Genomic DNA, 20,289 nt, shown 5'->3' on the forward strand with positions numbered 1-20,289 from the left:
GGTATCTGGCTGGTGAATCTTGCCCATATGCTCAGGGTTCAGCTGATCGCCATATTTGGGGTTGGGAAGGAATTTTCCTCCAGGGCAGATTGGAAGGGGCCCTGGGGGCTTTTCACCTTCCTCTGTATCATGGGGCATGGGTCTCTTGCTGGAGGATTCTCTGCTCCTTGAAGTCTTTAAACCACGTTTTGAGGACTTCAGTAGCTCAGACATAGGTGAGAGGTTTTTCGGAGGAGTGGATGGGTGAAATTCTGTTGCCTGCGTTGTGTAGAAGGTCGGACTAGATGATCATAATGGTCCCTTCCGACCTTAGTATCTATGAATCTGTTTGGGTACTCCAGTTGAAAAAGCAAACTGTTGAATATTGACCCCTGACAGGGGCAATGGGCCTTTAATATCAGAACTGCCCAGGAGAGGGCGGGACAGTGCAGAACATATGTTTTGGGGAAAATTCAGGACTGGGAGTGTGTTGGGGCCACCCTGCAAGTGGTAACCGAGGCTGGTGGAAGCCAGCGTGTGACTGGAGTGCGCTGGAAGGCTACAGCAATACACAGACCTTCAGGGTCTGACTTGCATACTGGCTCTTTGCGAGAGGCCCAAGGTTGCAGGGCAGTTGGTGACACAGCTCCCCACTGGTCTGGATTGCACACCGGAATGTGACGCTGGTATAACTTATTTCACACAGAGGGAGGAAAGCTGAAATAAACTGGGCCAGCAGAAGTGCAGTTTTGCTGGTATAAGCTGCATCCACACTAGGAGCACTTTGCCAATATAGTTTACCAGTGTAGTTATACATGCAAAGTGCTGCTAGTGTAGACCTGACCTCAGTCTATTTCGCAAGGTTTTAATTGTGCCCTTATCACCATGGTATTTACATCAAGGATAACTGCATTCTGCCTATCTAAAATCCTCCCTGACAGTTTCAAGTAGCTATTGTCCTAAACTGTCATATAGAGTTACTGGGCACTGGTAAGTAGCTGCTGTATTTTCTGTATGCATCTAATTTGGGGCTTTATTGGGTCTGCTCCCATTATTAAAGGTTTGCAGGACTGGGCAATCATTTGTGAAGCCTTAGAGAGCTTATAAGATGAAAGGCGTCACAGGGTTTGTTTCTGGAAGGTGCTGAGCCCCCGGACTCAAGACAGCAAAGCACATGCATAACTTTAAATATGTAACTAGTCCCACTGAAGTCAATACAATGTATGCTGTCTGTATCCCCAGGTATCTGAGGTGTTACTACTGGGCAGTGCGCACTTTAATTACCATTGGTGGCCTTGCGGAACCGCAAACCCTCTTTGAGATAATCTTTCAACTCCTGAATTTTTTCCTGGGTGTCTTTGTGTTCTCCAGCTTAATTGGTCAGGTAAACAAATGAATTAATCGCTAGATTTACAGTTGTGTAAATTACTGCCATGTAAAGACAACGTACTCTTTATGGCCTCTTTCATATACATAATACAGAAAACTTTGAAGCAGAAGATCAAAAAAGCTCAAGGACTCTTTTGAGTCTCCACTGTATATATTTTTCTGACAGATGTATTTATCTATGGTTGTAGTTCCAAGTAGAGCCCTTCGTAAGTTACAGTAGACCCCAATTTTCAAGGCCATAGCTTCAATTCTGCAGTTGGACCTGTCTGGTGGAACTCTACAGGGAGGCCTGCCCATATGGCTCAGATTACAGCAGCACAGCTCATGAATTTATGCAACTGGCTTACTTGAAATGCCTTGGTCCATTCTGAGCCTGGGACAGTAACCTTTGTTGGGTCACCCAGCACTGCTACACTATAATTTTAATATCAGATTTTGGATTTATCTTTAGATGTTAATGAATTGCACTTGCTGTTAATTGCAATCAGGGATGCACAGAGGGTTTGGGGGGCCTATGGCAAAATCTGGAACTGATTGCTCCCACCCTTCCTAAATATAACCACTGAAGGGAGGCCCCAGGGAAGTGGGGGAGGTGGATTGGAAAGCAAGACCACACAGCACACAGTTTGCAGCTCCTGTCTCATGGGGCTAGGCCTAGTTCCCCACTCCTGGCATTGCAACCTGATGGATAGGCTTGCAGCGCTTCTCAGGTTTAGCCCAGCTGCCAAATTTCCATGAGTGATGTTGTGACCCCATGTGCCAGGTCACAATGTCAGTCAGGTTTGGGAGTCCTCTGAAATAGGGACCCCTGGGCAAACTGCCCCTTTCCCTATCCTCCTTGCCCTCTGAGCAGCCCTCATTGCATTAAGTGTTATCGTTCTTAAAAACATGAATGGTACAACACTGCACTGAATACTGATGTATCTGCGGGTTATTTAGTGTTCCCCTGATTTTTCAAAGCTTTCACAGAATCATAGAAGATTAGGGTTAGAAGAGACCTCAGGAGATCATCTAGTCCAACCCCCTGCTCAAAGCAGGACCACCCCCAACTAAATCATCCCAGCCGGGGCCTTAAAAACCTCTAAGGATTGAGATTCCACTACCTCCCCAGTTAACCCAATCCAGTGCTTCACCACCTTCCTAGTGAAATAATCTTTCCTAATATCCAACGTAAACCTCCCCCACTGCAACTTGAGACCATTGCTCCTTGTTCGGTCATCTGCCACCACTGAGAACAGCCTAGCTCCATCCTCTTTGGAACCCCCATTCAGATAGTTGAAGGCTGCTATCAAATCCACCCTCACTCTTCTCTTCTGCAGACTAAATAAGCCCAGTTCTCTCAGCCTCTCCTTGTAAGTCATATGCCCCAGCCCCTAATCATTTTTGTTGCCCTCCTCTGCACTCTGTCCAATTTGTCCACATCCCCTTTCTGTAGTGGGGGGCCCAAAACTGAATGCAATACTCCAGATGTGGCCTCACCAGTGCTGAATAGAGGGGAATAATCACTTCCCTCCATCTGCTGGCAATGCTCCTACTAATGCAGCCCAATATGCCGTTAGCCTTCTTGGCAACAAGGGCACACTGTTGACTCATATCCAGCTTCTAGTCCACTGTAATCCCCAGGTCCTTTTCTTCAGAATTGCCGCTTAGCCAGTTGGTCCCCAGCCTGTAGCAGTGCATGGGATTCTTCTGTCCTAAGTGCAGGACTCTGCACTTGTCCTTGTTGAACCTCATCAGATTTCTTTTAGCCCAATCCTTCAATTTGTCTGGGTCACTCTGGACCCTATCCTATCCTCCAGCATATCTACCTCTCCCCCCCAGCATAGTGTCATCCACAAACTTCCTGAGAGTGCAATCCATCCCATCATCCAGATCATTAAGGAAGATGTTGAACAAAACCAGTCCCAGGATAGACCCCTGGGGTATTCCACTTAATACCGGTTGCCAACTAGACATTGAGCTGTTGATCACTACCCATTGAGAAGCCGTTGATCACTACCCGTTGAAGTCCTAAGAACGTCGTGTAACGGGGGATTTACTGTCTGCCATATGTTACAGTTACAAATTTGGCACATGTTAACCTGTGGTTAAGATTAAATCAGTGTTCTTATTTTCAATTCATCTGCATCCAGTTTTGAAAAAAAAAGCTGCAAAATTTCCAAATAGGCAGCAACAAAAGTTTTTTTCCAATATATTGGAGTTACATTTCAGATCCAAAGGTTTGAAAAGAACTTTCCTGGCTGCAGAAGAACAACAGTTATAGTTCCTACATGTGGCAGTGAGTCCTACTGGACTCTTGCAGAAATCCCTGTATGATAGGGAGTTCAAATGAAAAGGCAAACACCAGAACTGTTGCATTTAATTGTATTTCTATTGACCACAAGATTTGAAAAAGTTCAGCAAATCAAGTAAAAGAAGTGTGTAAGTCTCAAGTAAATAACAGGGTGTAAACCTCTAACTTCCTGGTAACACAAGGAGTGGAAAAAGAAATACTAAAACATCATGAAATAGACTATGCCTGCAGTATTTGCAATGCATCCAGCAAACACTGGAAATATCAGCAGTGCACCTCTTCATATAAGAAATCTACCCTGATGATTAGATAAACTTGAAGAAATTCTGGATAAACAGCCAAATCATTGGGTATCTAGTTTGCAAGTCTAATATTTTTTTCATCTAATCTAGGTCCCTTATTAAAGTCCAGCAAATGACTCCTGCAATTGACTCTGTGCAAATGGACCACTCCACCAGTGCAGAGTCAATTGAAGGATCAAGGCCTAAATATAGATAAGCGAAAAGATACATGGATATCCAGTCAGTGGATAACGTCTGTATTTTCAAAGAGGTTTAAAGTTACTTGAAAAGTTCTTCTTTGTTACATTGGTGTAAATCCAGAGTAATTCCTATTGAGCTAAGTAGAGTTCCTCCAAACCTCGACCAGCGTGACAGCAGAATTTAGCCCACAATCATATTAGTAATTGGTCATCACAATGATATTTGAACATTCCATCAGAAATGTAACTGTACCTAGAGAATAGGGTTTTTCAAACATTAATGCATTTAAATTTTTAAAAAGTGATGTGACTTTTTTTTGTAGAAATGTTAAACTGTGCTCTTGTGCTAAGACCTTCAAGATCAATGTTCAGCACAAAGTTGATTTTATGCCTGATCAAAAAATATTTAACTCGGGAAACACTGACAAACTCTTATGTCTAGTGGCATCAACTGGTGTTAACACATTTTTAACTTGAGTTCTGATTTGCCATTGCATGCCAAACAAAGTGGGGCTTAATTATTGAATTTTAAAGGAACACCTTCAAATTAGAAATCATGCTTCCATCTGAAAATATTTTACCTACAAATAGCACAGGTTTCCTATAACTGGAACATTTACACTTTGTTTAATTTATGCATTAGACTGTATTTTTCACTCTAACTCTGAAACTTGAGACAGAAAAGTAAGTTTAAAATAGAAAAATATAAAAATCACAAACACTGGCAGGGGCATTCAGGGGTAGCTATGGTATGTGAAACTACTTCTAACATAAAGAAAAGGAGTACTTGTGACACCTTAGAGACTAACAAGTTGTCAATGTCCCTCTAAAATAAAAAACAGGTGAAAACAACTATTTAATGCAACTTAGTTTAAATCCATTCATTACCACTAACATATATTAACAAAGCAAAGTGTTTGTGCTTGGAAAATGACTGATCACTTAAAAACTGAGACTGTTACCACTGAAATGTGTTTGTAGTAATAACTGATATTTGCAGATGCGGGATGTAATTGGAGCAGCAACAGCAGGACAGAATTACTACCGTGCCAGCATGGATAACACCGTCTCTTACATGAACACCTATACAATTCCAAAAGTAGTTCAGAATCGTGTTCGAAGCTGGTACGAATACACATGGGACTCTCAAGGAATGCTGGGTAAGAGGACTCTCAAACTATACCATATCTGCTCATACACTGACTCACAGCAGAAATGTTCTGTTTAGATCCAAGGAATACATGGATCTCATTTGATCTCTTCTGAATGGTCTGGGGGGGGGTGAGAGAGACACACACCAGTTAACAAGCATCAAAAAAGCCAACCCAATGTGCTGTTTTGTAGGGCCTTCAGAAACACACTTATTATTTAGAGAAAAACCTGTACTGGAGTCAGTGGATTTAAGTGTTTCCTAATTGTTTTGTACAATTACATATTGTACTTTCATGCAGTAAAAGTGTAGTGTCTAAAGACGGATCACTAACCTGAACTTCTAGCAGCACAGCAAGTCTTCATTTATCGTAGTCTTCATATGCAGTTCCAAGACTACCTTGAATAATTGGAAATTAAGTTACACCCAGGATGAACACCTGTTGTAATACAATAGCTAGAGTTTTGGAATTCTCTTTTCTATATATAAAATATCTGGAGTCTAAAAATAATCAAGGGGTTTTCTCTTGTTTATCCATCTGTAATATGTTCTAGTTAGAGTTCTGAAGAATTGGTTTAATATATTGCACAATTTGTTAGTCTGAAAGAATATTCCTCTGTTAGATCTCATGTATGTTAGATTTAACTCAGTTAGGCTATTCTTCTGTACAAGGGAAAGGTTCATTTTTATTTTTTTTAAAATTCCCTTGCTGCTGCTCCTTTTCCTTCTTCCTTTGCATTTCCACTTTGTAATTAGGAATTTTGGGGTCTTTTTTTTTTCTCTCTTGCAGATGAATCAGAATTACTGGAGCAGATGCCAGCCAAAATGCAGTTAGCCATTGCAATTGATGTGAACTTTGCCATTGTCAATAAAGTTGACTTATTCAAAGCAAGTAGTTTTAAAGGAGAAAGGAGCAACGTGTTGTTCTTGTGAGCTATAAAATCTAGTTTTGCACATGTTGCAGTATTTAGGACCGTCTTTTCATTAGTTATATTAAAGTCAAAATAAGGTCAAGAGGTTGCCAAGTGAATGGAAGCTCATGGTTGGATTGAGCCAAGTGCCTGTCTCTTCATCCAAAGCAGAAGCCAAAAACGTTTGAGTGATACTGTGTTGTTATTTTAGTGCAGTTACATTGACATTATGGGCCAGATTCAGAGGTGGCAAATGGTGATGTAGTTTGCATGTCAATTTGGGGGTACAAGTAAGCCAAGGGGGCAGAAGGATGAGATTGTAGCAGGAACAATAACATTTGCACTGCTTCTGGGGTGCATGGGAAATATGGTTTTGTATTGTGGTTTAAATTAATTATTACTCAGAGTTCTGTATCAATATGCCTAGTAAGGAATCTATTTGTCAAAAAAACATTTCTGAATCTTTTTTGTTGTCTGTATTATTACAGACATATTTGCTGACAGGTATTTTGATATATGACCAAAAATAATTGAAACTGGTGTGATTATATTGTGTTATTTTGACAAACAAAATATGCAGAATTTTTCTGAATTTGAAAATATTGTGCGCAGAATTTTTATATTTTTGGCACCGAATTCCCTAGGAGTAATATAAATAAGTTGGTAGTCTTGCTTTGTGGCAGCCTCATAAAGATGACACATAACGTGCCTTTTTATAAAATGTTTTTGTCCCAGAAGCCATGACCATGCAATACACAGAGGGCTAGATTCTCTCCTGCCCCTGTGCTTTCCTTGGTGCATGAGATGGGAGAGGTGTCCAGCAGCTAATTACAGCACCACGAGTCTCCAGGCCAGCCCTGACACCACTTAGAGCTGCTGCCAGGCAGCTGCACCCCTGAGGTAGATCCTTAATGGACCCAACACAGTGGAGGATTGGCACAGAGTAGTGGAACTCTAACTTGCCCCTTATGCTAGGTTGGAGCAGAGTGCACAGCCTGACTGTGGAATTTGCTGCTGTGAATTTGTGGCCAGATTACCTTTTTATACCACCTGAGCAATTATGCACCAGAGACTCGGGCCCACAGCTTTAACCATAGTATTGAACGCATTTAATTAGACCAGCACAAGAGTCACATACATACTGTGACAAAGTTCCTACTCTACCTTGGTGGGTCTTGTGCTTATTGGCGGATTTGCTCGCCTTGGAGTTTCATGGCAGCCCTCAGCTTGGGTGTTTTTCTGAACCCACAGTCCAGGTCGACTCCTCCTGTGTCTGATTAGGAGTTGGGAAGATTTGGGGGGAACCCCGGCGCACCCTCTACTCTGGGTTCCAGCCCAGGGCCCTGTGGAATGCAGCTGTCTAGAGTGCCTCCTGGAACAGCTGTGCGACAGCTACAACTCCTTGGGCTACTTCCCCATGGCCTCCTCCCAACACCTTCTTTATCCTCACCATAGGACCTTCCTCCTGGTGTCTGATAATGCTTGTACACCTCAGTCCTCCAACAGTCCGCGTTCTCGCTCTCAGCTCCTAGTGCCTCTTGCTCCCAGCTCCTCACACGCACACCACAAACTGAAGTGAGCTCCTTTTTAAAACCCAGGTGCCCTAATTAACCTGTCTTAATTGAATCTAGCAGCTTCTTGATTGGCTGCAGGTGCCCTAATCAGCCTGTCTTAATAGTCTCCAGAAGGTTCCTGATTGTTCTGGAACCTTCCCTGTTACCTTACCCAGGGAAAAGGGACCTACTTAGCCTGGGGCTAATATATCTGCCTTCTATTACTCTCCTATAGCCATCTGGCCCGACCCTGTCACAATACACAGACATCTCACAGTTAGAAAGACTATTCTTTCAAAACACAAGAGAAGATAGAGGTTGAGGCACTCAGATAATACCACGATAAGGGCCTTAAAGGTACCCAAATAGTTCCACCGACATTCTCTCTACCCTCCAGAAATTGACCTTTTTGATGCTTTAAATCCACACTCAGTACCTGAAGCATTAGCTTAACACACTCCTGTATTGCTATCTCTTGCTTCCCAGTATAAACCTCCTGGTAATCATTTCAAGTACTGCACAAGTATAGCAAAATTCTAATTATTTTTAACAGGGGTGTGATACTCAAATGATTTATGACATGCTGCTGAGACTGAAATCCATTGTGTATTTACCTGGTGACTTCGTCTGCAAAAAGGTGAGCTTGACTATTTGTTTTTCAAATGTAAAAATAATGAACATACTAGCACAAGAGTTCATCTGTAGGTCAAGAGTATACTTTAAACAAAATTAATCCTAGGTGAATTACATGTAATAAAAATAATTATGATATACGGAGTAATAATAATAGTGTGCTCTCAGGTTTCAAGCTGGAACAAGACAATATGGACTTTATTACTTATATTATCAAACATAAAATGTTGGTAGCCTAGGAAACTGCTTTGTATAAATACAAGTTATCTACTGACACACATCATTAAGTTTGAATATTTAAAATGGATACAGTGTGTTGCAGAAGTTAGAAGTTCAAAACTTCTGCGTGTATGCAGACATAAACAGACTACAGATCTTCATCTGAGAAGTTGCAAGTGTTCAAATTAAACATTGCATGTGTGTTACCAGTTGTCATTATTTAGTACTTATATGGCAGTAGTGCTCTGAAACTCCAGTTACAGTCAGGCCCCATTGTTCTAGGTGCTGTACAAACCCATAGGAAGACAAAGTCCTTGCCCCAGAGAGCTTACAATTTAAGTTCTGGATGCTGCAAAGATGTACAGTCATGATTAACTCTCTGCATTGTGTGCAGTCCCATTGATTCAGTGGGACTACTCATGGTGCACACAGTTAAATATGTGCATAAATTACTCCTGGGGGTATTCTGTGCTCCTACCATCCACAGAATTCTTTGCTGCCTTGCAGAAAAATGGGGGAGCAAAGAAATGTGTGTGGAACATGCGCCCCTTCCCTGGAGCAGCTGGCAGATGCAGATCACCACGGGGCGGGGGCAGGGAGGGGGGAAGGCTGGGTGTGCATGCGTCTGTGGAGAGACCTTAAAGGGGCAGGGCTGGGCACATGTCTGTGTGCGAACCAGCGAGAGATACTCACTCTGTCTCTCTCACATGCTATTGGGGCGTCCCCAGCTTGGAGGGGTAGGGCTGTGTGAGGCAGTCTCTGTCACTGAGGCAGAACAGAAATGTAACAAGTAAGCAGGCAGGCTGCTAATGTTCCCATTGTCAGTGAATTGTTCCCATTCTTAGTCAATTCCCCCAGGAGCCTAAAAAATGTGTAAAAGTTTGAAGGCTCCTTTACATTGCCAGAGTGGTGTAAAGGAGCCTTATTGTAAGTGACAGGGAATCCTCATCTGGGAAGATCTATGTGCTTTCTCGCTTTTTTCCTGTGCCAGAGAGGCACAGGGGGGTTAGATTACAGCTCAGGATCTATTTTACTTACCCATTTTTAAAAAATGCAGGACAATAAATTAACAAAATACATGACCCTGGTGTGATTATATTGCATTATTATGATAAATAAAATATGAAGAATTCTGCAGAATTTTTAATTTGTTGGAACAGAATTCCCCCAGAGAGTAATAAGTAAGGATACGACTTTGTCACAGAGGTCAGGGATTCCGTGACTTTACTGGACCTCTGTGACTTTGGCTTCAGCTGTCAGCAGTGGGAGCAGAGCTGCGGCTGTGCATCCCCAACCCGCAGCTTTGTCCAGAGCTGGGGCTGTGTGAGCCCCCCTCGCAGCAGCAGCAAGAACGGGGACTGTGCGCTCCTGACCCGCAGCTTCAGCGGGGGCTGGCAGGGGCTCTGTGTCCTCTTTCCCCCCCATAACTTTAGCCAGGGCCAGAGTCAGGACTGTGTGCTCCCTGCCTTCCCTTCTGTGGCTATGGCTGGGGCTGGAGTCGTGGCTATGTGCCCCTGCCCTGCAACTTTGGCAGGATCTGGAGCCGGGGCTGTGCCCCCCATGGTGGCGGGGCTGTCAGTCCCCACCCTGGGGATTCAGGTGTCATTCCTTCCCCCCGCCCCCACAGCCCTCCGTTCTTTTTAGTAAAAGTCACGGATAGGTCCAGGCTTCCATGAATTTTTGTTTATTGCCTGCAGCTTGTCCGTGACTTTTACTAAAAATAACCATAATAAAATCTTAACCTTATGTATAAGTTTTGAAGGCTCAGATCAGTAGGCCTGCCCATGTGGTGCTCACTGCAGGACTGGGACCTCAGACACGAAGTAATGTAAGGTGGTCGGGTGGGTGGAAAGGGATACAATCTCATCTGTTTCAGAGTAACAGCTGTGTTAGTCTGTATTCGCAAAAAGAAAAGGAGTACTTGTGGCACCTTAGAGGCTAACCAATTTATTTGAGCATAAGCTTTTATGCGCTAAAGTTCACTTCATCGGATGCATACTGTGGAAAATACAGAAGATCTTTTTATACACACAAACCATGAAAGAATGGGTGTTTACAAGCTATTACCAACAGGAGAGTGGGTTTGTGGGGGGGGGGGGGGGAGAAACCCTGGATTTGTGCTGGAAATGGCCCAACTTGATTATCATACACATTGTAAGGAGAGTGATCACTTTAGATAAGCTATTACCAGCAGGAGAGTGGGGCGTGGGGGGAAAGAAAACCTTTTGTAGTGGTAAACACCCATTTTTTCATGGTTTGTGTGTATAAAAAGATCTTCTGTACTTTCCACAGTATGCATCCGATGAAGTGAGCTGTAGCTCACGAAAGCTTATGCTCAAATAAATTGGTTAATCTTATCTGTTCAAGTTTACATATATTGCTTTACTTAGATTGTAGGCTCTTTGGGGCAGGGACTGCCTTTTTGCCCTGTGTCTGCACAATGGGGTCCTGATCAATGGCTAACGTTTCTAGGCACTACTGTAGTACAAATAAAATAATAATAGATTAAAGCCTTGATCCTGCAATTAGATTCAGGTGGTCTTCCCCAGCAACTAAGCCCTAGAAATACATATATTGCTTTACACAAGCATGATGTTTAGTAAATGGCTTACTAAAAGAGCAAGGCTTTTGTGTTGCTCTAATAAAATATATCATGGCCAGTAATGACACATTAATTCAAAGCTGCAGCTGTAATTGGAACTGAATATAGGATTGTAAAGAAAGGACATAGTTGGGTAGATAAGAGTTGCAAATACAGAAACACTGACCCACCACTGCTCTATTCGCTCTAATGGCAATGTGCGCTGGAGGAATGGGAATCAAACCCTGAAAATTTCAGTCCTGGCTCTACCACTGACTGCTGGTGTGTGGCTTTACTGAAATCACTTCACTTCTCTTCCTCTGTTTCCCAGCTGTAAAATAGGAATGATAATCATTCACCTCGCTTCAAGGGATGTTGTGTGAGGATTGTTAAGTTAATGTGTGTAAAGCCCTTTGAACATATAAAACATGTGAGTGTCCTATATTTTTCTATCATGCTACACTTTAGCCCACTAGGTGACTTCAGTATGGCTAGAATTTGTCATAAATACAATCTCTCCATCCTTTGTATCCAGGTAAAATCTACTTCATTTTGGATGCTAATTAAACAGCTAGCAAAGGCTCAAATTCACTGGTAAATATGCAAGAGACAGCAGAAGCTTTGATTGGTTAATTATTCTTGATTTTCCTTTTAAATTATGGAAATGATCATTAGAAAAAAATTTAAAATGCTGAAGTACTTTTAAATGCACAGTGTATGGCTCTTCTTAGATACATTAACGTTAATATATCAAGTCAGATCAGATCCCTTCAGAATTAGTTCATGTTAGTGCTAACTAAAACACCGTGATAATTATCTACTTCATCCACTCATGACTAGGCTGTGATACACATGCTGTTACCCCTTTTGACCTGAGCAGTTATACAAGGATCTCGTGGGTTGTTTCCATTAGGAGGAGAAATTGATGATGGAATCAAGTATTTCCTTAATGAATCCTGTTTATTTACAAACAATATTACCCAAAGTCCTGTTTCGCTGAACACAGGAGGAGTCAAACAGCAGGAGACATTTTACTTGCTCACAGTTCCAAGCCCTTTCTAGCCAGCACTAAGCCCAAAACCATGCTCTCAGCTTTTTCTTAGAGTCACGTTATCAGTACATTCATGGCTGTGTCTGGTGCTTCCTTGTCTTACATTTATCCAGACTGAAGGGTAAGGAGTTATACACCCACCAGCTTCAGCAAGGTTTATCCAACACCCAGGATCATAATGCCTTACACAACTAGTCCCTTCAAAATCAATGAGACTGCCTGTGGAGTCAGGTGTTACTCATTGTGAGTAAAGGTATCACAATCTAGGTCTTATTCCCCATAATGGTGGGAAACATGCATATGACAAACAGGGTCTGTTAAGAGGCATTTGTCAGACTATTCCACTCAAAGTGTGATGTTTCTGCTTCAGGGAGAGATTGGCAGAGAGATGTACATCATCAAGCAGGGAGAAGTTCAAGTGCTTGGAGGCCCAGATGGCACAAAAGTCCTGGTTACCCTGAGAGCAGGAGCTGTATTTGGAGAGATAAGGTAATCCAGTAACTGTTTATAATGTTGTTTTATAGAGCTGCTCTAAGACTCAACAAGAACAAAAATCAACCAACAAATAATTCTATGAAATTTGCCATCTTTCAATAAGTACTACATCTGATTAATAGTATTTTTCTCCATTTGGCTTTTTCATGTAACAAATCACACTAGTTGCCACTGGGAAAGTGTGACATTGGGGTTGGAAGCAGGCAACTCCCCCCCAAAAAATGGCTAACAATGTGTGATCTACAATATGTTTTTTTCCCATTAAAGCTTATGCCAAAATAAATCTGTTAGTCTTTAAGGTGCCACCGGACTCCTTGTTGTTAATATGAAACTCATTCACAATCAGTGGGTTAGGACAGTCCAAGAGAAGATACCTATTAAGGGGATGAAAGTGTACAAAGGAAAATGTAATCTCAACATCAGGGGGAAATTCCCTAGCAGTGAGATCTCTGAGCCTGTGGAACAGTGACTAATGTGTAATCGCATTTTCAAACTAGACTGGGTAAAGTATTTAGGAATATACTAAGGGAATTCTCCCCCCTAGTTTAGATGGTTTAAACACAGGGATTGGCAATCTTTGGCACACAGGCCATCAGGGAAATCCGCTGGCAGGCCAGGACAGTTTGCTTACCTGCAGCATCCACAGGTTCGGCCGATCACAGCTCCCACTGGCCACCGTTCGCCATTTCAGGCCAATGGGGGCTTCAGAAAGCGGCGGCCAGCGCATCCCTCAGCCCTCATCGCTTCCCACAGCCCCTGTTGGCTTGGAATGGTGAACCGTGGCCAGTGGGAGCTGCAATCGGCCGAACCTGCAGACGCTGCAGGTAAACAAACCGGCCCGGCCCGCCAGCAGATTTCCCTGACGGGCCACGTGCCAAAGGTTGCTGATCCCTGGTTTAACACATCCCCCAGCTCCAGTTTCTACGTTTCAGTGTAACCACATTTGTTTTATTGCTTGCAGTCTCTCAGCATGTTTAGGCAGCAGATATTGAAAATCAATTATCCTTTTTACTAGGGGAAAAGAGCTACAATGAAAAACTATTTAGGAGCCTACACATGGATTTAGAAGCTAGGCACTCAGGTTTGAAAATATAAGCAGTATTTATTTAAAAGTATGTATACCAGAAAACAGTACATTTAACCGTAAAGTATACCAGAAAATATTTTTTGGAATGGTCCTTTTAGAAGGCATAATTCTTCTAAGATTCCAATGTACAATATCCCTATTTTCTAATTAATTGCAATGCAAGTATCTATGAACTCTTCTATGTCACATTTACCCTTTGGCCAAGCCCAAGACTGGGTGTACCTCCTGTTAAGGTCTGCATGAAGAGTAGTAACAGAATGTAGGAGCTGCTGCATGTGATAAAATGGAATCTTGATTTCTTCCAGCTGCCACCCTGTTATTGTTAATCCCCTTGCCGGAAACTTTAATCTGCTTTTGAAAATTGGTAAACAGCTCTGTGCCAAGTTTAAATTTATCCTCTACTTAATTTATCTCTTGTGGTGGTGGAAACATGCCAGTGTATTTAATGATGTGCATACAGTACTTGCCAATGCTCAAATCTGCAAATAGCAAACACCTGACTGAAAGTTTCCCATAGATACAGGGCGCTTTTTATATAAATGGAAAATAAACCTATACCAGCTGTTCAAGAGAAAGATGTCTATTTTTTCAGTTGAATCTTCTTTGTGACAATATAACATGTAAGCAAAGCTGAAAATTTATATGTTATGTATGTATGTAGAGATGGGAAGTTGTCATTTTTCAGAAACACTTGGGTACTAAAAAAAAACAAAAAAAAAAAAAACTGGACACAAAGGCCTGGTCTACACTACGGGGTTAGGTCAAATTTAGCCGCATTAGGTCAATTTAAAAATGACTGCATCCACACAACCAATCCCGTTCCGTCAACCTAAAGGGCTCTTAAAATTGACTTCTGTACTCCTCCCCGACGAGGAGAGTAGCACTAAAATCAACTTTTCTGGGTCAAATTTGGGGTAGTGTGGACACAAATCGACAGTATTGGCCTCCGGGAGCTATCCCAGACTGCTCCAATGTGACCGTTCTGGACAGCACTTCAATGCACTAGCCAGGTACACAGGAAAAGCCCTGGGAACTTTTGAATTTCATTTCCTGTTTGGTCAGCATGGCAAATTCAGCAGCAGAGGTGACCATGCAGTCCACCCAGAATCATAGAATGTTTCTACGCTCCCCCTATTCATCTCCATCCCTGAGGTTATCGCAGATTAGAAGGTGAGAAAAAGCACTCACGATGACATGTTTTCCGAGCTCATGCAGTCCTCCCGCACTGATAGGGCACAGCTTAATGCATGGAGGCATTCAGTGGCAGAGGCCAGGAAAGAATTCAGTGAGCGCTAAGAGCGGAGGCAGGACGCAATGCTGAGGCTAATGGAGGAGCAAATGGACATGATGCAGCATCTGTTGGAGCTGCAGGAAAGCCAACAAGAGCACAGACCCCCGCTGCATCCACTGTATAACCACCTACCTTCTTCCCCATGTTCCATAGCCTCCTCACCCAGACGCCCAAGAATGTGGTGGGGGGATGGGAGGGGGAAGGCTCTGGGCACCCAGCCACTCCACCCCAGAAGGCTGTCATTCAAAGACTTTGATTTTTAGTGTGGCTACAGTAAGCAATGTGGCCTTGTCCTTCCCTCCTCCCCACCCCACCCAAGCTACCTTGTCAGTTTTCTCTTTCTTTTTTTTTAAATTAATAAAGAAAGAATGGTTTCAAAACAATAGTTACTTTATTTTGAAGGGGGGAGGGTGGTTGGCTTACAGGAAATTAAAATCAATAAGGCGGGCGGGTTTGCATCAAGGAGGAACACACACAACTGTCACACCAAAGCCTGGCCAGTCATGAAACTGGTTTTCAAAGCCTCTCTGATGTGCAGTGCGCCTTGCTGTGCTCTTGTAATCGCCCTGCTGTCTGGCTGCTCAAAATCGGACACCAGGCGATTTGCCTCAGCCTCCCACCCCACCATAAATGTCACCCCTTTACTCTCACAGATGATATGGAGCACACAGCAAGCAGCAATAACAATAGGAATGTTGGTTGCGCTGAGGTCTGACCTAGTTAGCAAACAGCACCAGCAAGCTTTTAAACGTCCAAAAGCACATTCTACCACCATTCTGCACTTGCTCAGCCTATAGTTGATTTTGGAATTGGGGAGCTCGTGTGGGGGAAGATCAAGGGCTTCTCCTGGTGGCCTGCAATCATAGTCTCCTACAGAGTCATGTCCCAACATCAGGCAATCTCCGGAATGCGCTGCGTGCAATGATTCAGGGATGGGAAGTACTCCAAGGTTTCAGCAGACAAGCTGGTGGATCTGATGGCTTTTAGGCAGCATTTCAACCACTACACGTTTAATAAGCTAGTCTCCTATCAACGAGCCATACACCAGGCCCTGGAGGTTGCTAGGAGCCGGGCAGGGAAGACGTTCCCAGAACCCCTGGCCAAGCGGCTAAAAGCTAACTTCTGCAACAACAGCAAGGAGCGGGTGGAGGAGGACCAGAGCAGAGAGCAAATGTTTCCGAAGTCACAAACAACAACAGGAGCCTTGAAGACAGTTTATTGTGTGGGAGAAAAAACCTAGCCACATTCCACCCGCTGTTTGAGGGGGGCCTTTGCCAGACTTGCAGGGATCGATTCCTGGAGCTCTTCTACATGTACAACGAAGATGGGTACCAGTCCTACTGCACTGTCTGCTGCAAAGGCAAGGAGCTGCTGCTGTGTAGCAATGCCAGCTGCTGTAGGTGCTTCTGTGTCAAATGTTTGGAGGTCCTGGTAGGACAAGGTACCTTGGCCAAGGCAAAAGAGCAAGCCCTGGAGCTGTTACATGTGTCAACCACAGAAGTGCTATAGGGTGTTACAGCACTGACTGAATTGGAATGTATGGCTGCAAGACTTCTTCACCAGCGACAAAGGACAGGAATATGATGCACTTAAAATCTAAAAAGGTGCACACATTTCCCAGAGTCACTACCTTTGATAACAGAACATCAATGATCGCATTGGCTACTTGGATCACAGCAGCCCCCACACTAGACTTGTCCACAACAGCAGCAGTGACGGTGAGCTTAGCGGGCTCTGTGCTTGCCGTGGTATGGCGTCTGCATGGGTAACCCATGAAAAAAGGCATGAAACGATTGTCTGCCGTTGCTTTCATGGAGGGAGAGGCGACTGACAACATGTACCCAAAACCACCTGCGACAATGTTTTTGCCCCATCAGGCACTGGGAGCTTAACCCAGAATTCCAATGGGCAGCGGAGACTGCAGGAACTGTGGGATAGCTACCCACAGTGCAACGCTCCGAAAGTCGATGCTAGCCACGGTAGTGAGGACGTACTCCGCCGACTTAATGCGCTTAGTGGGGACATACACAATCAACTGTATAAAATCAATTTCTAAAAATTGACATTTATAAAATCGACCTAATTTCATAGTGTAGACATATCCCAAGTCTAGAAAAATGTGTTCAGGAATGGACATCACTCTTGCTTCTACTGCGGAATTTTTCTTCAGCTGGAAAAATCTAAAATGTCATAGAGCAATAACATGTTCACTCACATGTCACCAGCTTTTGGATTAGCCAATTAGACACCAGATGAACACTGATTCATTCCTATAGAAGAAATAATTAAGAGTTAAGGAAATCTTTAGACCTATCTAGTCCTGCTGTAACACAGTGGAGTTACACCAGGGAAGTATTTGGCCAATTAAATTTGTCTACTAACTTGGGGCGCTTTTCCAACTTTTGAATCAATAAAGATGTCTCAAGCAACTGGATGTTTCCACTTGAGGCACACACAATGACCAAGGTCATTTTCCCAGCAAGTATTTACTCTTCCTGAAATGATCATTTATGGTAGATGAAATCCCCACTCCTGGAGACAGCATATGATCCTTAGAGAAATACAAATACAGGCATGCAGTACTCTGGACTTAAACAGCAGGCAGTGGGTGGGCCTGAGAAGGAGGAAATACTCAGCAGCTGGCAGATGTTCCTAAATTTGGAGGAAAGCAAACAGCTGAACCACTCAGCACATCACTGGGGAATCATTATCACCTGTGTGGCAGTATGTTCGAAATAATGGGTTTATACAGTGGCCCTCTGTCAAGGTGCTTTGAGTGCTTTACAGCAGGAAAAATAAAATACCTTCCTTAATGGAGCTGATCAACTGAAATGCTGTTATTGCATAGCAATTGTGTTTACCTATTTGTCTGGCTATTCACAACACACTAGTCACCATGGTATCAGAGTGCCTTGCTCACTTTGATCTCTGCCTCAGGACTTGTTTGCAGAAACATATCAACCCTTCCCCGTCTTGTTAACTTGTTTAATAGAATGGTATAAAATATACCCACTGTTTAATCATATTTTTATTCAAATTGCATATAAATTATCATTAAAAAAAATCTCTCACTGGGAAGAAAAAATAGTTACTGAAGGAAACCAAACATTCCGGTTCATTGTGAGACTCTAGAAACTTTTTAAATGTGTCCATGTTTTTGCTGAACTGTACCATAGAGTCCAATTTAAGTCTCGTGTTTAAATGGGTCCTTTTACGGCCTGTTTTATTTGTAAGAAAACTAGGGACAGAGACTGGAAGCGGTCTTCAATTTAATGTTTCACTACAATGGCAATATAACTTTTGTGGGTGGCTAGCAGAAATTTTCAGAGGTATAAATGGGAAATAGGCACCCATTAACTTTCAAGAGGAGTTGGGTGCATAATAGCCCTTTGTCTCTGAAAATTTCCCCCTTCATGATAATGGTGTTAAAATCCACAGTGTGCTACGTACTTTCCCTACATAGGACAACAGATCCTTCGCCAAAGAACTTCCAGTTTAAAAAGTGTGGGGGAGACGAACAAACATACAATCATTTTTTAAACTACATATCAGTATCCTCAACTGCCCTGTACCTCGCTGATATTAGATGGGTAATTTCTCATAGGTCATCATCAATCATGTTCCTATTACGCCTCTGGCATTTAGGGCAGTGACAAAGCTCCTCCACTCCTGTCGGTTTCTGGCAAGTCTTTTAATGGTTCCCCAGCTGTGCCCCAGGTTTTTCAGCATGGCTTCCACAGCTCTTCACCATGTTCTTTTCGGGCAGCCTCATTTTTGCTTGCCTTCAGGTGTTCATCTTATTGCTACTCTGGTGATGGAATCAGTTTCCATCTGAAGCACATGACCGATACTTCTCCAACGCTTCCTGGCAATGATGATGCTCAGATCCTTTTGGCTGCACTGTGTCAATAGATCTTGGTTTGAGATTGTTCTGGGCCAAAAGATACGGAGGATTTTTCTGAGGCAGGTTGTATGGAATGAAGACAGTTTGGACATGTCAGACTTTCTAATTCCCCAGCATTCTGCTCTATAAAGTAGTGTTGAAAGTATGCAGCTCTGATATATCATCAAAATACAACACCAAAACCGAACTCAAGATTCCTCAGAGTTGCGTACTTTCAACACTACTTTCTCATAGGTATCACCAGAAAAATCAATTGATGTGGGATTTAGAGAAGGTAGTAGTGGCCTTACAGATTACTTCAATGGGAGAGGAGTAGCATAGAAATAAGTAGACACATATTTGTAAGGTAGGTGAAATGATGATACAAAATGATTCCAATAAATTCTAGACCTTTCTCTGCTTTTAAATAGAAACTAGGAATAATATATTTAAATGTAAATGAACACTGTGATGCAATATAAAAAGTAATCTAATCTAATGATAGTCTAATCATTACAGGCTAAATTCTGCACAGAACAATAGCAGAAGCAAATCCAGGAGTCCAGGCAAACGTGATCCTGCAATAATGGGAGTCTTGTTGCACAGTCATCCAGTTACTCCATCCGAGTAGCAGGGGTTATTCCAAGGAGGGAGAGCATAGTTAAGGACCCCCTTATCACAAGGAAGATCATGCATTAAGCTACATCAGCTCACACACCCATTTACTGCCTAGCCTACGCTCTCTCCATTTCTTATCCTGTGCATATCAGTAAGGGAGTGGATGGGCAGCACAGTTAGTCAAAAAACTGTCCAGTGGAACAGTTTTCCATCAGAAAATGCTGCTTTAACAAAATCAAAGTGTTCTAGGAATAGATCAATTTTATTGAAATTTTCAATGAAAAAACTCTACGTTTCATTTCACCTTTATTGTTTTGGCTTTTATATTATTTATAACATAAAACCCCAAACATTTCAACCTTAACAAAATGTTTTGATATGGGCAGAATGAAATATTTCATTTCACCACAAATTCTGAGATTGACTTGTTGACTAAATTTAGGACTATGTCAAATCTTGGCACATCTCATGGGATGGTGTCATAATTATAAAGGGAAGGGTAAACACCTTTAAAATCCCTCCTGGCCAAAGGAAAAACCCTTTCACCAGTTTATAAGATGCCACTAGTACTTCTTTTCTTTTCACCAGTAAAGGGTTAAGAAGCTAGGATAACCTTGCTGGCACCTGACCAAAATGACCAATAAGGAGACAAGATACTTTCAAAAGCTGGGGAGA

General features: G+C 42.7%; 1 protein-coding gene across 1 annotated transcript in view; it reads left to right on the forward strand.

Moving 5' to 3' along the window:
- Window positions 1-20,289, forward strand: part of CNGB3 (cyclic nucleotide gated channel subunit beta 3) — a gene marked incomplete at both ends in the record, with an annotated part of 120,046 nt that overhangs the window by 88,193 nt on the left and 11,564 nt on the right. The window contains 5 exons of the mRNA XM_084619329.1: window positions 1,222-1,363; window positions 5,143-5,302; window positions 6,083-6,180; window positions 8,310-8,393; window positions 12,611-12,729. Of these exons, the coding sequence (XP_084475455.1) occupies window positions 1,222-1,363; window positions 5,143-5,302; window positions 6,083-6,180; window positions 8,310-8,393; window positions 12,611-12,729 (603 nt within the window). The remainder of the gene's footprint in view (window positions 1-1,221; window positions 1,364-5,142; window positions 5,303-6,082; window positions 6,181-8,309; window positions 8,394-12,610; window positions 12,730-20,289) is intronic.

This window comes from Lepidochelys olivacea (assembly GCF_965140295.1).
Source record: "Lepidochelys olivacea isolate rLepOli2 genome assembly, chromosome: 2".
Classification (NCBI taxonomy): domain Eukaryota; kingdom Metazoa; phylum Chordata; order Testudines; family Cheloniidae; genus Lepidochelys; species Lepidochelys olivacea.